Source organism: Rhincodon typus, chromosome 20 (genome assembly GCF_021869965.1).
Source record: "Rhincodon typus isolate 14 chromosome 20, sRhiTyp1.1, whole genome shotgun sequence".
Taxonomy (NCBI): domain Eukaryota; kingdom Metazoa; phylum Chordata; class Chondrichthyes; order Orectolobiformes; family Rhincodontidae; genus Rhincodon; species Rhincodon typus.
The window spans coordinates 29,101,613-29,120,879 of record NC_063351.1 but is presented as its reverse complement, the minus strand read 5'-3'; the positions used below and the strand labels follow the sequence as shown (position 1 = coordinate 29,120,879).

Here is a 19,267-nt window from a genome sequence, read left to right as displayed (position 1 = left end):
AAAAGCTCTAAGGAAAAGCTCTAAGGAAAAGCTCTAAGGAAAAGCTCGGAAACTACAGACCAGACAGCCTTAAGTCAGTGGTGGGCTAGTTGTTGGAGGACATAAGGGACAGAATTTACATGTATTTGGAAAGGCCAGAACTAATGAGGGATAGTCAGCATGGCTTCGGAGTAGAAAATCGTGTCTTACTAACTCGATTGAGTTTTTTTGAAGAGGTGACAGAGATTGAAGGCAGAGCAGTAGACGTCTAAATGGACTTCACAAAGCATTCGCCAAGGTTCCATGTGGTAGACTAGTTAGTAAGGTTAGATCTCATGGGATCCAGGGGGAGCTAGCCAATTGGATACAAAATTACTTTGAAATGTAGGATGATGGTGGATGGATGTTTTTCATATTGGAGGCCTCTGATCAGTAGTGTGCCACATGGATCAGCGTTGAGTCCACTACATTTTGAATTTCAAATAAATTATTTGGATGTGAATATAGGAGGAATGGTTAGTAAGTTTGCAGATGACAGCAAAATAGGTGGTGTAGTGAATAGTGAAGAATATTACCTCAGAATACAATGGTACCTTGATCAGATGGGCCAAAGGGCTGAGGAGTGGCAGATAGAGTTTAATTTGGATAAATGTGAGGTTTTGCATTTTGGTACGGCAAACCAGTGCAGGGCTTATACAATTAATGGTAGGGCCCTGGGGAGTGCTGCCGAACAAAGAAATCTTGAGGTTCAGGTGCATAGTTCCTTGCAAATGGAGTCGCAGGTAGACATGGTGGTGAAGGCAGCTTTTGGTGGGGGAATCCAAAACTAAAGGACACAGGTTTATCATGAGAGGTGAAGGATTTAAAAGGACCTCTGGTATAACATTTTAATGCAGGGAGTGGTGTGTATATGGAACAAGCTGCCAGACGAAAAGGCGGAGACAAGTACAATTACAACATTTAAATGGCATCTGGGTGGGCACATGAATAGCAAAGGCTTAGAGAGAGATATAGGCAAAATGGGACGAGGTCAGATTGGGATGTCTGGTCGGCTCGGATGACATGGACAAAAGAGTATGTTTCCATGCTGTGTGACTCTATGACTCTAAGTGAAGACTGATGCCAGAAATGTCCCCGTTTTAAGCCAGGTGATGGATCTGGTACTAAAAAGAGATCCAACACTAACAACTCAGAACTTAAGCCACACGTGTTACGGTAGATGGAAGTTCGCAGTTCAGAACGGACAGTGTACAATGGGGAATGAGAGTGATCGTCCCTCTAAACATATGATACAAGGCACTGGAGTCGTGCCCTGGGGTGATTCAGGAGGGGTGAGGATGAAGGAACTCACTAGGAACTATTTATGGTGGCCAAACAGAGAAACCCAATCGATGAAAAAGCTAGCTCATGCAAGGCTTATGTCAAAAATAGAAATGCACAGCCACTGTTGTCAGGACATCCCTGGGAGAACTGTGGCAACATGCCTACATGGATTTTGCCAACCCCTTTGAGGGTCAAATGCTGCTGAAGGCAATTGATGCTCATTCTAAGAGGTTAGAGGTAGCAGTAATGAAGTCCAGTCTTGCAGACCTGAGAATCGAGAAACTGGACAAAACATTTGCGAGGTTCAGTAATCCTTAGCAGAATGTGTGGCAATAGTCCTCAGTTCCTCATGTAGGAATTTACTGACTCCATGAAATGTAGCACATTAAGTCAGTACCCTATCATCTCTCAACCAATAGTTGTGGAAAGTTTTCTACAATCGTTAAAGCATTCACTGAAAGTGTCAAAGAGGGACCCCTGATCATTAGTCAGTCATCAATCAAGAATGGTGTTTTGGTATAGCCATGTACCAAAACACATTTCATGCCACAATAACCCCAGATGTCCAGAAGGAAAATTAACTCCAAGAGGTGCTTTCTTCATTAGGTTGACCAAGTACTGGTCCGGAGCTAAACCACGACTGACAAGTGGGTACCTGCTACGGTCCTGGCCCAGACAGGTCCCATTTCCTACACAGTCCACACACGGGACAAGATCATGTGGCTTGGGGATGCCGATCAGCTGTTAACAGCATACCCCCAAATATTGGAACCATCCAGCATCACAGGGCCTCAACTTTGCTTCCTGAAGGCAGCACACTATCCCTGAAGTAACCCACTAAAGAGTGAAGATACCTGCCCCTGTGGAAAAACCTGTCTGTAGCTCTTTAAGGACTAGTCCTCTTTACCCAAGGTTCCCAGGACCACCCCTCAGTCTCCCCCAACACAGAAGTAGAAAGATAGCTGATACAAAACAGGTACCAGCCAAACAGCTTCTTATGAAATGATTCTCCTGGTTGTTGTACCTAACAGGACTGTGCACCATGTCCTTGTAAATAGTTTTGCTGCTTATGCATATACGCTGTGTTCGGAACTACGCAAAAACTGGGGTTGTCTCTTTAAGGGCAAGTTTTAAAGTAAAGGTGCAGGGGTGTTTTGTATTGTAATTGGTGTATGTTATATTGGGACAGTGTCCCTTGAAGAGGTGAGTCACATGACACTGGTGAATGTTCAGAAAGTGCTCTTGGGCTTGTTCAGATTTGATTGAACTTTGTCAAAGTGCACAGCTTTGGAATAAAAAAAACTTTCCCCGTCAGGTTGTAGCAAGCAACAAATTCTTATGTTCTTAGTCCTGACTGCAGTCTGTTAAGTGCTCAGTACAGAATGAAGAGGACCTACCATCCATGGTTAATTAAAGTTAAGAAAAGCATCAGACTCAGGGAAAAACCCATATAATTAGTAAATGATGATTTGCCATCTTTTATCTTCCATCTAGTCACTTGACGTGCAAAATTAAAAGGTTAATCAGGAAAAAGCAGCTAGCTGTGAGAGAAGCTAGCAAGAAAAGTAAAAAAAAACAGATAAGAAGGTTTCTACAGGTATTTAAAAAGAAACGAAAAAAGAGCAAATGAAGTGTCAATTTTCCAAAGACTGAGAATGGGAGTTAACAGCAGATAATAAGGAAATGGTGGGTGAAAAGAACAAATATTTTGATTCTGCCTTCATCACAGAAGATCAAAAATCAGGTAGTGGAAGGGAAAGGGAACTTGATAAAATTACAATCACTGTGGAACTGGTTCTGAGAAAACCAATGGAGCCGTCGGCTGTGATGTCTCTGGGTCCTGGTAGACATCATTTCTAGGGTTTCTTAAAAAAAAAGGCTACAAAGAAGGTATAAGATGCTTTGGTGCTCAAATTTTCCAAAATTCACTAAATTCAGGAATGGTTCCAACAGACTGGAAAACCGCAAATAATAACTTCTCTAACCAAGGAAAGGAGGCAGAAAACAGGAAACAATGGGGCACTAGGTTGACACCTGTCATGGGGAAGATGTTCAAATCAATCAATCAAGGAGATTATAACTGGATAGTTAGTGAATCTGAAGGTAACTGGGACGAGTTTCTACTGTTTTATGAAGAGGAAAACCATGTTTAAACTATTAATTGGGATTCTTTGAAGTTGTAACATACAATGAAACTAAAGGGAAGACTGTAGACTTCTGGACTTGGATTTCTCAAATGCATTTGACAAGATGTCACATCAAAAAGGTTCTGTGCAAAATAGGAGTTCATGGCATACTCGTTAAGATAGGAACATGGATAGATGGTTGGCAGTAAACACAGTACGCATAAATAGGTGTTTTTCTGATTTCAGAATGTGATAATGGGTCATCCCAAAGGGATTTGCGCTGGAGCTCCAGCTCTTTATAATTATATCAATTAGTTAGATAAGGGGAGTGAAGGCATAGTAACTAAATTTGCAGATGACACAAAGATAGGTGTGAATAGTACACAGAGGTTGAAGATGATATAGATGGGTTGAGAGAGTGGGCCGAATTCTTAAAAATGGAGTAGAAATTGGGAAAAGGAAGCTGTTCACTTTGGCCAGCAGAATAGAAAAAAAAAGGATTAATCAAATGAAGAAAGATTACAAGATTCCAAGGTGTGCAGAGATCTAGGTGTTTCAGTGCATAATTCACAAAAAGGTTAGTATGCAGATACAGCAATTAAACGGGCTAATGGAAAGCTATCCTTTATTATGAGAGGAATTGAACATGAAAGTAAGAATGTTGTGTTTTGGTTAAACCGGGAGTTGTTCAAACCTCATCTCAAATAGTGTGTGCAGTTTTAGTTGCCTTATTAAAAGGATGGATGTAAATGCATAGGAGGTTATTCAGGGAATGTTCACCAAATTAACACCTGGAATGAGTAGGTGGTCTTGAGGAAAGGTTGACCAGACTGGGCTTCTTTCTCTGGGAGTTCAGAAGGGAGCTCATTGTAGTGTACAAAGATGCTAAAAAGTCTTGGCAATGTGGGGGAGTCCAAAACTGGAGGGCATTGTTTAAAAATTCAGGATTTTAGGACAGAAGTGAGAAGGTATTTTTTCCTCAAAAGGAACTTTGTCTCAGACACTGGAGATGGGGTCATTGATATTTTAGCGGGTAGATTAATTCCCTTGCCTGACAAGAATCTAAGATTATCAGCAGTATATTGGAATTCGAAACACAAACAGATCTTGTGAATGGTGCTGCAAGCTTGAGCAGCTGAATGGCCTACTTCTGCTCCGAATATGTTCAAATAGGAACTAATTTCAGTTAACAAGAACAAAAAAGTGATAACAGAACAGAGTTTGGCACAGTAATGGCATGGGCTATAAAAACGTGGAAGACCAAGTGTGCAGTTAAATAATCAAGTCCAAAGATAACAATCGTGTGACAAGTTTGCTAAGTTGTCAAGCAATGTTACAGAGCTAGAAATAGATGGTCTCAATAGTGATGCAGTATGTATATACTAAGTAGTTAATTTTGGGTCATACATAAGATTGCAAACTGCCTAGTTTAGACTCAAAATGTTGTTGCACACGTATCACAGCACAGAGGTCTCTCCAAAGGCTTTTCCAAAGCCATGTTTCTGTAAGCAGCAGGTAGATCACAGTACACAAAGCTAATGATTTCATTTTCCAAGAAACCACATGGTTAAATACCCTTTTCAAATCCAGAAAGTATCCAAAAAGTTCCATATCCTAGTCCACAAATATCCATTTCCAATAATGCTGTGCCTCATACACCATACAGAAAAACTAGCAAGAAAGCAGGAAATACAAACGGCTATGTGTAAACATGATTCTTACCTTATTGTATACTGAGGACAACATGTTCGATTCATTGTGGGTTTATAAACATACATACCACTCCTGAAATAGATTAAACTCTATGTTAGAAGATTATACAGCTATAATGTAAATGAAATTCACACATCACTAAACAGACTAGGTTTCCTGCAGCATACACCAACAGATAGGTAAATGATCAACTGCTCAGCTTCTGTTCAAGTCAGTTGGGAGAAGCACAATGTCGGAATAAATTAACACAAGAATTTTCCTTTTTATGATGAATTCACTTGGCTTACTCTCCCTTCATTAACTGTAGGTTTTTTGGAAATTCCATCCACACAGTGTCAAGCCGGCCAAATGGTTCTTTTGCCAGACAAGATGATGCCCGTATGGATAGGAATCAATCACTCTGTACCATTCAAACTCTCTCCTCTGCTCTACTTCATTAACACCACTGTCAGTCCCCATCTGCCTTTTGTTCATTCCAAGCTCCAAACATGTTGTCTGACATGCTACTTTTTTTTTAAAAAGGAAAAAAAAAGGGGATTGGTTAGCTCAGTTGACTTGATACTGGTTTGCAATGCACATGACTTTCTTGACTTTGCATCAAGAACATATAGCTTGTGATTACCTATTTTTCTTTGGTAATGTGGTTTAGAATTACACTATAATGCTCCATAGAATCACAATTAGCTTATCACAGTTTAAATTTTACAGACAAAATCACTTAACTAAATAGGATGGGATCCACTTGCTGCTCAAATTAGCTTGTAAAATGAAAAGTTAGGAATCATAAATGCAGCACACTGTACCTCAACAGGTCAGAATTTTAGCGCACACACAACATTAGAACAAGAACTTGAAAAGTTTCAGTACTAAACTTTGAAGGACTGTTAGGAAAAAAAAAACTTGGAAAGAAAAGAGTAATGTAACTAAAACATACTATTAATCCTTAACTGATAAAGGTCATCATGATAATTTGAATATCTTTTATTGTCACTTACATTCAATATAAAATAGTGAAAAGCGCGTACCATTGCTTGTACATAAGCACCATTCACAGAATTTTTTTTAAAAAAAATCCAACTTTTCCTTCTCTACTGCTACAGCATACCACTGCCAGGGTCCCACTCTGGGCCACACCAGCTCACACCATGCTGCCGAGAGAATGACCCGCTCTGGGCTTCCCAGCCCACGCTATACCGCTGTCAGGGGCCTACTCTGATGGAAATGAGAGTCCTGCTCCAGGTTTCACAGGCTGACCAACCATGTCCACAGCCATACTGCCTCTGAAAAACACCGCCACCGCCGATCTGGAGCCCAGGAGTCCAGCTCCTGCTGAAGAGCTCTCTTTATCAGGTAAGTTTGAGGAAAGAGAAGGGGTAGAAGGAAACAGGAAAAAAGAAAAACACTGGTGAGAAGGACAAGCCCAGATACAGGAGCCCGAACGTTGCCTATTCTGCTGCCGCCATTTTGGAGCTGCTTTTTTCTGCGGCTGCAATCGATGGTAGAAAGGGAGCTGGTGTTTGGGAGTTTGTACAAGAAACAAAAGGACTTTATTCAACATAAACGTCAACAGCTCAGAAGAGGATTTGTATTTGGTTTCATTATGGTCAACATGTGGAAAACTACTGAGAATGAGAAAAGTTCAAGTAGACATAAATATCAACACTTTTATTCATGAACATAATTAAGATGCAAAATTAGAATGGAGTGCAGCTAAAACAGAGTGTAAACCTGAGTAGGGGAGTTGAGGAGAGAAAGGGTGCTCCTTTCTTTTTCTCAGTTTTTCAGCATCTAGAAGAGTGGCAGTTGAAAAACTACAAGGGAACAGAGTGTGCAAGAATTCAGTTCTTTGCACAGAGAACTGGGGAAGAAGCTGAGAACTGAGTAACTGGTAAGTTATTAAATTGTAATAAATAACTTTTCAACAACTAGGTTATGGCAGGTGCATTCTCCCAAGCAGAATAGACATTCTGCAGTAATTAACACTGCGTGTCCTAGATGAGTGCATCTGCAGGAAGTGTCACTAGTTGTAGAAGCTTGAGGTCTGGATTCCAGAACTGGAGTATGATTGTCCACCTTGGGAATTCCATGTCACTGGTCCTGGGTTCTGTGGGTCCTTGCATAGCTAATGAACCCGATCCTATAGTTGCATTTCCAACCAAACACTTGGCAGGTGGAACTGGTCTCGAGATTATTGGAATTCCTTTCTCCGGTTCCTTCTCTGTACGTCCTCCAGCTGCCAGGTGTTTTCAAAGAATTGTGTCCCTTCATTCAGGGGTTTCTCCAAGTCAGTTTCTTCTGAATAAGGGTCTCCTACGCATCTATGTTGCATTTCTTGAGGGAAGCCTTCAGGGAGTCTTTGAAACACTTCCTTTGTCTTCCTCTTGCTCGAATGAGCTCGGTGAAGAAGATTGCTTCAGTCGTCGGAAGTCAGGCATCTTAAAGCATGTGGCCAACCCAGTAGAGGTGGTTTTAGATGATTGTGGCCTCAAAGCTGATTTTGTTAACTGCTTCAAGGGTGTTGATGTTAGCATGCCTGTCTTTCCAGGTGATGCTGAGACTTGGTCCCAAACAACATTGATGGTACTTCAAGAGTCTTGAGGTCTGTATGTAGTCTAAGTTATGGAGCCATATAGAAGATGACTTCTTCAGGATGACTGCCTTATACACAAGGATCTTGGTGTCAGTATGGATACCACAGGTTGAAGATTCTCATCCTTAAGTGTCCAAAGGCAGCATTCATCAACTGGATATGATGTTGAAATCTCTGCATCAATACCAGCCTTTAATGAGAGACAGCTTCACTGGTAGAGAGAGTATTCCACAATTGAGACAATTTCTCCATTGATCTTAATGAAGGAATGGACCAGAACTTGACTTGGAACAAATCCCTTGATAAGGGATTTGAGTCTTTCTGTTGAGGCTGAGACCAAGACTAATTCTTCTGTTTTCGCAAAGGCATTAGGACAGGCTTGACGATTCTCTTAGAAGGTTAGAGATGACATCGTCACCCATGCTCAAGTTCCATAAGTGAGGCTAGTATCATTTTCTTCTTGGATTTCAAACAGTTGAAGTTGAAAGTTTTCCATCCATCCTGTAGACAATGTTTACAGCACTGGGAAGCTTGTTCTTGTAAAGATGAAGAATGGTGATGATGCAAGTGGATGAAAGGGTTGGGGGAAACAATATATCCCCATTTCACCCCTGTCTTGACCTCAAAATGATTTCATCATATTACCATCAGTGGGAACCATCATCGACATCTTGTCATGGAGGAAACAGAGGACGCTGATGAATTTCACTAGACATTTAGAGGAGTGGTCACACCAAGTTAGGAGTGTACAGACAGAGAATGTATATCTACCAGGGTGTCTAAGAGAACCAGGCAAGAAATACAGAAGTTCAATTTTACTTATTAAATCAGATTTCTATGTTGGATAATTAAGGGAGATCCTCAGGGGAGTGCAGCCAAAGACGACTCTCTGTGGAATCACAGGAGGAAGAAGAGTGAAAGAGCAATAGTAATAGGGGATCCCATAGTCATGGTATTAGATAGGTGCTTCTACGACAGTAAGTGTTAACTGTAGCATTGTGCGCTGCCTCTCTGGTTCCAAGGAATACTGCAACGAATAACTCAATCATAACTCCCAAAACCCTGTCCACCATCTACATGCCTCAAGTCAGCCACCTCCCAACCCCCCCAACTCCCCCAACCCCCTGCACCACCTTCCATTTGCCTGGATGAGTGCAACTCCAACAACACTCAAGCTTGACGCCACCAAGGACAAAGCAACCCACTTGACTAGCACCACATCCATAAGGATGCACTCCCTCCACTACCAATGCTCAGTTGCAGCAATGTATACTATCTACAAGACGCACTGCAAAAATTTGACAAGATCTCTAGACAGCCCCTTCCAAATCCACAATGACTTCCAAGTAGAAAGACAACAGCAGCAGATACACGGGAACACCAACACCTGTAGGTTCCCCTCCAAGCCACTCACCATCCTGATTTGCAAATCTATCACCATTCCTTCACTGTTGCAGGGTAAGAATCCTAGAATTCCCTATCTAACAATACTGTGGGTCTACCTACTGCACATGAATTCCAAGGAAGTAAATCACCACCACCCTCTGAAGGGCAACAAATCCAACTAGCCAGCGACACCCACATCCCAGAGGAGAATAAGAAAATTTGAAGAGACACTGATTAATTAGGGATAGTCAATATGGATTGTTAAGGGAGTTATGTTTGTCAAATTGAACCTTTTTTTTAAGAAAGAGGAGATAACCAGGTGTGTTGAGGGTAATGCATTTGATGTGGTCTACATGGACTTTACCAAGGCTTTTGAATACGGCCCCGCATAGCAGACTGGTCAAGAAAGTAAGATCCTATGGGATACAAGGGAAAACAAAAATGTCGGTTCCAAAATTAGGAGAGAGGCAGGAAGTAGAAATTTATTAGCTAAAAACATTGAATACATGTACAGGGGAGATTACACGGAAAGTATATAAAACCTAGGTTAGGCCACAACTGGAATACTGCATGCTGTTCTGGTCACCACATTATAGGAAGGATGTGATTACACTAGAGGGTCCAGAGGAGAATTATCATGATGCTATCTCGGCCAGAAGGTCTGAGCCATGAGGGAAGATTGGATGGGCTCGGGCTGTTTTCCTTGGAGCAGCTAAGGCTGTGAGGGGACCTGATTGTCCCCCAGTTTTATATGATTCTTGGGTAGGTTGAATAGGAAGGCACCTTTCCATTAATAGAGGGGTCAATAGCCACAGGGCATAGATTTAAGGCAAGAGATAGATGACCAAGAGGAGAGTCAAGGAGAATCTTTTTTATCCAGAGGTTGGGGGAAGTATCTGGAGCTCTGTCTAAAAGCGTGCTCAAGTCACAATATTTTAGTAGTATTTAGGTATTTACTTACGTTATCATAGTATCCTGGACTAAGGCCTGGAAAATGGGATCAGTGTAGTTATCTTTCTTGACTAGTGCAAACTCAATGAGCAGAATGGCCTCCTCCTGTGCAGTAAACACCTATGAGTTTAATAAGTCTTTACCACAAGAGGATTTGAGTACCAAGGGATAGAAAAGTCTTGCTTCAATTGTATAGGACCTTAGTTAGATTGCACTTGGAGTATTTCTGTACTATTACCTAAAGAAAATGTGAGACATTGTAATAGGATTCTCTTTACCAACTCACTCACAAGCACACTATGTTTACTATATTGCGTTTCCATTCACAATCCACATTTTTGTAGGATATTTTATAAACTAAATTAAACATCCCTTCTAACCCATTACTGTTTCTTTACACCTTTCAATTCTTAAAATCAGCCAATGCTGCAGCAGTGTTTAGAATTGTTTCTGTATCAAAGCTTACCCCTGAATAAGTGTTAATGCCGTAACCTACTCAGAACAATGCCATCCTCACCATCGTGTCTCCACAACCCACTCGAAACTACGGAAAGATTATGCTATTAAATTAGTCCTTAGCAACCATCTCTTGGGACCTGAATAGGTTGTAGACATCAGTTTCCTCAACTAGTATGTAATTTTTAGATACATATTAAATAGGGCTGCTACTACCTTTAAGAAACTTACCATCAAAACAGTGCTTTCATGAAACTGCATGAATGAATATGTAAGAACTGTTTAAACCAGCAATAGTAAATGAAATCTCATGACCTAGCTACAGGAGATCAGTTTAATATCCTCTACACCTTTAATTTAGTACACGTATAATTTCTCACTTATTTAGATCACATAGGTGTAGTATTTTCACTAACATTACTAACTTTTAAAAAAAGGACTAACACTTCTTAATTATGCAAGCTCAGGCGGGACAGACATTCTAAGCCCATCAAGGGTAACAGCCAGCATTAAACAAGTGCTTAAACCATCTCCTGCTTCCCCAGGACAGATGTCACATAAACTTTCGCGTACAATATATACAACTACGCCTTAAATCAATGCCCCGTGGCTAGTGACCCCTCTATTAACGGAAAGGTGCCTTCCTATTCAACCTACCCAAGAGTCATGTAAAATTGGGGGACAATCAGGTCCCCTCAGCTTTAGCTGCTCCAAGGAAAACAGCCCAAGCCCATCCAATCTTCCCTCATGGCTCAGACCTTTCAGTGCTAAAATTTTAATGTATGCAAGAACTGTGTATAAAGAGGCTACTGTAAAACTACACTTCGGATTCCATTGCCACCTCAAACGGTGCTACTGCGGATGCTCAATAAAGAGGCTATTTTCATCACTCACTGATCTCGACTGTTATTGAAACACAATCCCACGGAAGAATATACTTGTCACAGACAGGGTGCAGTGAAGATTCACCAGACTTGTTCCTGAAATGATGGGAGTGTCACATGGAGAGATTGGGGCAAATGGACATGTATTCTCTAATATTTTGAAGAATGAGAGGTGATCACACTGAAGCTTAGACAATAATTAAAGCATAAACTGGGTAGATGCAGGCAAGATGCTTCCTCGGTTGGGGAGTCTAGAACCAAGGAATACAAAAATAAGGAGGATGCCAGTTAGGACCAAGCTAAGGAGAAAACTTTTTACTTAATGGGCAGAATGGCCTACTCCTGTTATGTTCCTGATCAAGAAGGCAAATGATACATTGGCCTTCATAACAAGGGGATTTGACTATGATTAAAAGATCTCTTGCTGCAGTTGTACTGAGCCTTGGTGAGATCTTCCCTGGCCTATGGTGTCTTTATCTAAGGAAGGGATGTACTTCTGAGGCAATGCAACAGCAGTTCTCTAGATTAATTCCTGGGGTAGGATGATTGTCTTATGATGTTTTGTTCAGATATTGAGGAGACTGGGTCTGTATTTCCTTGAGTTTTGCAGAATGCGGGCTGACCTCATTGAAACTTACAAGATTCTTAGATGGTATGATATAGACAAGATGTTTCCCCTCGTTATGGAGTGTAAAACCAGGGGAAATAATTACAGGATACTGGGAAGGCCATTTAAAATTGAGATAAGGAGGAATTTCTTCACTTGGTGAGAATCAGTGCAAGTGACTATTCCAAGAGCTGGAAACTTAGTCATTGAACACATTCAAGACAGAAATTTGTAGGTTTCTGGAGAGTAATGACTTGAAGGGTCATGGAATCAGACAGGATAGAAGAGGCTCTTCAGCCCACTGAGTTTGCATCAACAAAAACTACTCAAATCTATACTAGTCCCACTTTCCAGCACTTGAATTATCGCAACGTTTAAGGCTGTGGGTCAAGTGTTCATCCAAGTAATTTTTGAAGGTTGAGAGTTTGCCCACGTCAACTACCTTCCTAGGCAGTGCATTCCAAATTCCCACCAATCTCTGGGTGGGCAAGTCTTTCCTCAAATCCAGTATAAACCTTCTGCCTTTCACCTTAAAATTACATCCCCTTGTTATTAACCCTTCAGCTAAGGGGAACAGCTGCTTTCTATCCACCCTGCCCATGCCCCTTATAATCTGATACACCTCAATCTGGTTCTCTCTCAGCTCTTTAAAACAAAACAACCCCGAGCTTATTCAGCCTCTCTTCATAGAGAAGCTGCTCGATCCCATCATCCCGGTGAATCTGCGCTGCACTCTCTCCATTGCAATAACATCCTTCCTGTGATGTGGTGACCAGAACCACAAACAGCACTCCAGCTGTGACCTAATCAAAGTTTTGTACAGAAGACAGTGAAAGTGAGTGCGGAAATGTGGCATTGAGATAGATGATTAGCTGTGAATTAATTGAATAGGAGCATAGACTTGACAGGCTGAAAGGCCAATTCCTACATACATTCCCATATTTTTTCTTCATTCTGGGGAACTGGTGGCCTAATGGTACTATTATGAGACTATTAATCCAGAGAGCTAGGTAATGTCCTGGTAATGACCCAAGTTCAATCACACCATGGCAGATGGTGGGATTAAGAGTCTAATTACAACCATGGAACCATTGCCAACTGTCAGTAAAACCCATCTCATTCACTAACATTTTTTAGGGAAGGAAATCTGCCGTCCTTAACCAGTCTAGCCTACATGACTCCAGGCCCACAGTAAATAGCTGACTGTCGACTGCCCTCTGGCCTGACCAACAATGCCCACGTCCTGTGAATGAGTAGAAAAAATTGAGTTGGGTCAGCAATGGCACTCATGCCACAAAGTCACAGTTTACGCATTCAATCTGTACTTCAAAAACGTGGCCACAGAATTCATACTGATGCATCTGCAGGAACTGAGACAGTACTGTACCACTTGAGGCCTGATCTGGTCTCTCTAGTAAACAAAAGATTCCATGGCATTGTTCAAAACTAAATGATAGGCAAACATACAGAACGACATATCTCACTCCAGCAATGCCACTAAAACAGATTATTCAATCATTTGTCCTGTTCTTGTTTACAGAATCTATAGAATCATAGAATCCCTTCAGTGTGGGAGCAGGCCATTTGGCTCATCGGAGGGTTGGTGTGTACTTGAAGAACATCCAACCCATCCCTGTAACCCTGCGTTTCCCATGACTAATCCACCTAGCCTTTATATGCCTGGACACTGGACACTTTAGCGTGGCCAATCCACCTAACCTGTACACCTTTGGACCGTGGGAAGAAACTGGAGCAACCAGAAGAAACACACACAGACACGGGGAAAATGTGCCAACTCCACACAGACAATCGCCCGAGGCTAGAATTGTAGCCGGGTCCGTGGTGCTGTGCGGCAGCAGTGCTAACCACTGAGCTGCTCTTTTAAGGGAACATGCCAAATACAAACTGCTGCAATGTTTCCTAACACCAATTCAAAAGTATCTCAATGGTACAAGTCATTTTCAGATGCCTGAAGAACTGCAAGATCAATATGATGAAAATACAAATTCTTCAATACTGAATACAAACAGGCATTAATATACAATATAATCCAAGAATAGTACTTGCCTCCTCCACCCTCGGTCAATTAGATCTTGATAGTCCTGGACTGACATGGTATGAGCCCACATGCCTATAATATAAAATTTTTAAGTATTAATGCACACAAAACGAAAATAACAAATATTGTCACAAGTTAAGAATTCTCAGCAAAGCCAATTTGCCATAATTATTATGAAAATTACAACATAAACACAAACTGTTGCAGTTTTCCTTCAAACTTTGCTGAACTGGCATTTTACACATCAATTTCTATGCGTTTTGTCGTCTCCCTGCACTACTCATCTGGTGGTTACAGATCTCCCTCTCCACTTCCCGCAAAGAACATATCAGGATTTGTTTTAATCATGAGTGACACTGTGCTGGACAGTTTACATGTGTGCTGCATTATACGCAGATGCTCCACAAAAGCCAGAAAATCAAAACTAAATTGCACAAACCAACTCAGCCAACAGAATTAAAACAGGTCACTTGACATTAATGGATATGAACACAATAGGGTAGATGTGGAGGAGATTTATGAAGATATTGTGAATAAAAAAAGATAAACTAGATAAGACGGGGGGGGAGGTGAATATACGTTCTCTATCAGAATGGAGGTGTTATTGAATCTGTATTTGACTCCTTCAATTAAGACAACCTTTTGGCATGAAGGTCATTAACCAGTTATGGGACAGATTTAAAATCATCAGGATAAAGTCTAGAGGGAAGATAAGAAAGCTTTTCATTCAGAGTTTTCAGGATCTAGAATATCACCAAATAACATAGTTGAAGCCTATTCCACAAAAGGATTTGCAGGACATTGAAGAGATACTTAAGGATGACGAAAATTACAGTCAAAGGACAGGAGACTGAAAACAAATGCTTTTTCAAATAGCCAGAACAGGTACAGCAGCCACATGGTCTCTAATCATGATACAAGTTTCTATGATTTTTTTCAGTATGATAATTGATTCTTGAGTCAATACTGCAACCCTACTGCTTCTCTAATCTTCCTGAGCATCAAGATCTCAATCTTCACTTTCTTTGATCCAGGTCTCTGTTGTTGCCACTATATCATAGATCCATATGCTGAACTGTGCCTGCATACTGTATACTTACATGGCTATATACCAAATTGTGCCTATACTTCAATAACCATATTTACAATACTGTATAATTATGTACGTGCACTCCAAACCCATCTCCGACTGCTTTGCATTTGCCCAGTTTGATCTCCCCATTTCAAGTTATTCTTTGCTCTGTTGCCATTTGTCCTTCCTAATTCTCTTTCTACCTCGTTTCTCCTCTCCACTGTTTCATGGTGGTTGTCATTCCCTCTGCCAAATTAGTCTAGATTCTCCTTTACAAGAAAAGATATTTTCCCCAAGATAACAATGGCCCGTTTGGTTGAGTGCATTGTGTCTCCCCAAATAAGTCACAATGCCCCAGGTGTCTGAAACCCTCCCTTCTACACCTCCTCTCCAGTCAGATTAGTCATTTGAAGTAATTCAGAAATTAATTATCATCTCATTTAAAAATATCCTTGCCTGCTTCTGAAATTCTGACTAGTGAACCCTTTTCCTTAAATCAATAAAATTCTACATTTTTAAAACAAGTTATAAATTAACTAATCCAAGCAAAATGTTTTAGCAAGGTTTTGCAATGCTTTATTATCTTGTCATAGGGTCTGCTTCCATGTTGAATGACTCTTCGGTCCAACTCTTCTGCACCATCCAGACATTCCAGTCTGACCTAGTTCCATTTGCCAGCATTTGGCCCATATCCCTCTAAACAGTTCCTATTCATGTACCCATCTGATGCCTTTCAAAATGTTAAAACTGTACCAGTCTCCACCACTTCCTCCGGCAGGTAGTTTGATACACGCACCACCCTCGGTGTGAAAATGTTACCCCTCAGGTCCTTTTTAAATCTTTCCTCTCTCACCTTAAACCTATGCCGTCCAGTTTTGAACTCCCCAAACCTAGGAAAAAGACCTTGGCTTTTCACCCTATCCAGGCTCCTCATGATTTTATAAACTTTTATAAGGTCACCCCTCAACAGCCAATGTTCCAGGGAAAAAAGCCTCAGCCTTTTTAGCCTCTCCCTATAGCTCAAGCCTTCCAATCCTAGCAACAGCCTTATAAATCTCTTCTGCACCCTCTCAAGTTTAACAACATCCTTCCTTTGGAAGGGCACCAGAATTGTACGCAGTATTCTAAAAGTGGCCTCACCAATGTCCTGTACAGCTGCAACAATGTCATCCCAACTTCTGTACTCAATGTTCTGACCAATAAAGGCAAGCATGCCAAACGCCTTCTTCACCACCCTGACTACCTGAGAGTCCAAAGGGTAGATTCAAAGACATGGGTAAAGGGAGGAACTTGCATACAGCAAAGAACAGGAGTAGGCCATTCAACCTGACAAGATTGCTCTGCCAACTAATAAGATCATGGCTGATCTGATTATGACTTCAAATCAACATTCCTGCCCATCTGTGAACCTTACACCTATTGTTTATCAATAGTCTATACACCTCTGCCTTCAAAATATTCAAAGACTGCTCCGCTACCTTTTCAGGAAGAGTTCAAAAGAACTCTTAAGAGGAAAGACTTGTCTCATCTCAGTTTTAAATGGGTGCTCTGATTTTTATATAGTGAACAATTCCCTAAAAATTTCTCTCACTCTTTGAAATATTTCTTTGTGCATTCAGTGCCATCCCTTTAGAAGTCTGCCATTACATCTCCACTTACCTGTCTTTAACCTAATTTCACAATTCAGTTTGGCCTGGTGTGCTCTTGCGTCCACATAATTTCCTGCATATTTTTTAAAATAGTCTCACATCGACTCCTAACTCCCTCAAACAGAATATAAAATTCTATCGTATTAGGCCACTGCTAGATGGGGGCATTTTCACTTAGAGATCATTAATCAATCATGTCTTGTTGCACAATAACCACCCTTAATGTAGTCTGTACTCAGGCTGGCTCCAGAACATGCAGTACAAAGAAACAATCATAAAAATATTCTCTGAACTCACTTAGGCACCCTGGCTTATCTAACTTTTCTAGATATGAACCGATCCAACTCAGTGTTTAGAATAATTTTGTTTACAAAAGCATATTTGATAATATTTACATGTATAACAATTTTAGAAAAGTTACAACAAAACAATCATCTTGAAGAGGAAATACAGCTTTCCACACAAACTACTCCACATCTTATTCTTTTAATACAAAAAAAAAGGTAAAGTCGCCACAATTTTACCAGACCATAGGGCTGCTCTCCCTTTGGAGAGGCAACTGGGAGTGGATTAACCTGAGGGTCATGTTTCAGGAGAGGGGAAAGGATAAGGTCAGTCCTTCACAGTACCCTCAGCTGGTATGGGAACTGAACCCAAGCTGTTGGCATCACTCTGCATTGTAAACTGGCCGTCCAGTCAACTGAGCTAACTGATACCCAATAGTCTCTTAATTTTACACAGAATCCACTCACTGCCAGCAAAACCAGTGTTCAGATACCTATTCCCATAAATGTTATTAAGTCCAACTTATGCATTGCCAATGCATCACGGGCCAAGGAATCGATGCACAAAGCCTGCCAATCAGCTATTCAGGGAATAAAGAAAGAGACGAAGTCAGAGAAGATTGAAAAAATGTAAACAGGAGCTTGATTGTTGTCACATTTTTTTCTTTGAATTACTTCTTCAATGAATAGTCACTGAAGAAATAAGTTGCCGTCTAAATATCACAGAAGTTGTATTGAAGCATCAAGAAAAAGTCAGTACAACTGGTAAAGGGAGTAATAGATAAATCAGCATTGCTGAAATCCCATGATCTCCCCTTTATAAAAGTTACCATAGTCCCAGAGAACAATAGCGCTACTCTCCCATGAGACACACACAACTGGTCATTTAACCAGTGGGTCACCATGCCTCAGTCAGTTAGCTGGATAACCGGCTTTTGACGTAGAATAATGCCAACAGCACAAGTTCAATTCTTGCACCATCTGATCTTACCACGAAGATCCCACCTTCTCAACCTCCTCCCTCACCCTAGGTTAAACTCATCACCATTGGTCTCTCTCTAATGATTAATTATTGAAAATTAATGATAAACAGAAATTTTAATGAAAACGGACACTAGAATTGTGAGTTAATTGAGAAGTCTCTCATTCATACAGCTGTCTTTAGTTGGCCAGTGGAAAACTAAGGCAGTGGTTCTCATGACAGAATCCATACAAACTGTCAACCCTCCAGGGGTCAAGTAGAATAATGTCACTAAATCCTGTTTCTAGCAAGACATGTGGGAGGAATCACTGGATAGCCATTGGGAAAAAAGTAGTGCTGGAAATATCAAAATGGATTAATGGGGTTCTGACTGTCAGGGAACCCTGAGTGAGGAGATAGTCATAGAAGCAACAGTAAAAGCAGGGGTGGGGATTGGGCAGCTTTGTACAAGGATCTAGAATATTTCTTAAACCGAGCTTCATGGCCTCAATTCTGATAGCAACCCAATCATAAGAATGCCACATACCAAGTAGCAAATGATACCCCAGTGATACCCGAGTGCAAACAGCCAGTAAACGGCATCTTTCAGTTGATGAATTGATAAAGGTTTTCATATTACGAATCACATCAATATTCGCTATGTAAATCCATCCTGTAAAACACTTATGGAAGTCACTTCAAGAGGTCACCAATCTTACCTTCTGAAATATAACAGCACAATGAGTTTATTACAAATTTAGTTTGGTGCAGGTATGTGGTTATGAATCCATTTGGAAAATATCCTTCACCTAAAAACGTTTGAGAAACATGGAGTCCTGACATGAACTTTGCAAACAAAACAGAGGGGGAAGGAGTCTCAAATGCAAGAGTTTGCGTGGTCAGTGACAGCTTCAGTTGAACACCTCAATCTTTGTATAATTGCACATGCAGCTGGCCTGACCATGTAGGACCAAGGGCTCAGGCAATAACTGACCAATTTTAACCCTTTGTTTCATTTAATCAGGTTGCTTTCAGCTTAAGGTAACAGACAATGGGAATAAAATTTCAATAAACAACTACACAAGTGAGTAGTAATTTAGGGGTAGAGCAAGGTTGAGTCCAACTGAATTTCTGAACAAACTTTTGTAGTTCAATGGAAACATCTTCTCATCCTCCGACACTTCCGCCATCTGCAATCCGACGCCACCACCAAAGACATTTTCCCCT

At 40.9% G+C, this 19,267-nt stretch overlaps 1 protein-coding gene across 7 annotated transcripts in view; it reads right to left on the bottom strand.

The window, feature by feature from the left end:
* LOC109935183 (arginyl-tRNA--protein transferase 1) overlaps nucleotides 1–19,267 on the bottom strand; it is a 217,805-nt gene that overhangs the window by 192,704 nt on the left and 5,834 nt on the right. For all 7 annotated transcript variants that reach the window (XM_048608828.1, XM_048608825.1, XM_048608827.1 and 4 more), the window contains exons 2-3: nucleotides 14,083–14,146; nucleotides 5,151–5,213 (exon numbers count right to left, since the gene is read on the bottom strand). In XM_048608828.1, coding sequence (XP_048464785.1) covers nucleotides 5,151–5,213; nucleotides 14,083–14,146 — 127 coding nt within the window. The remainder of the gene's footprint in view (nucleotides 1–5,150; nucleotides 5,214–14,082; nucleotides 14,147–19,267) is intronic.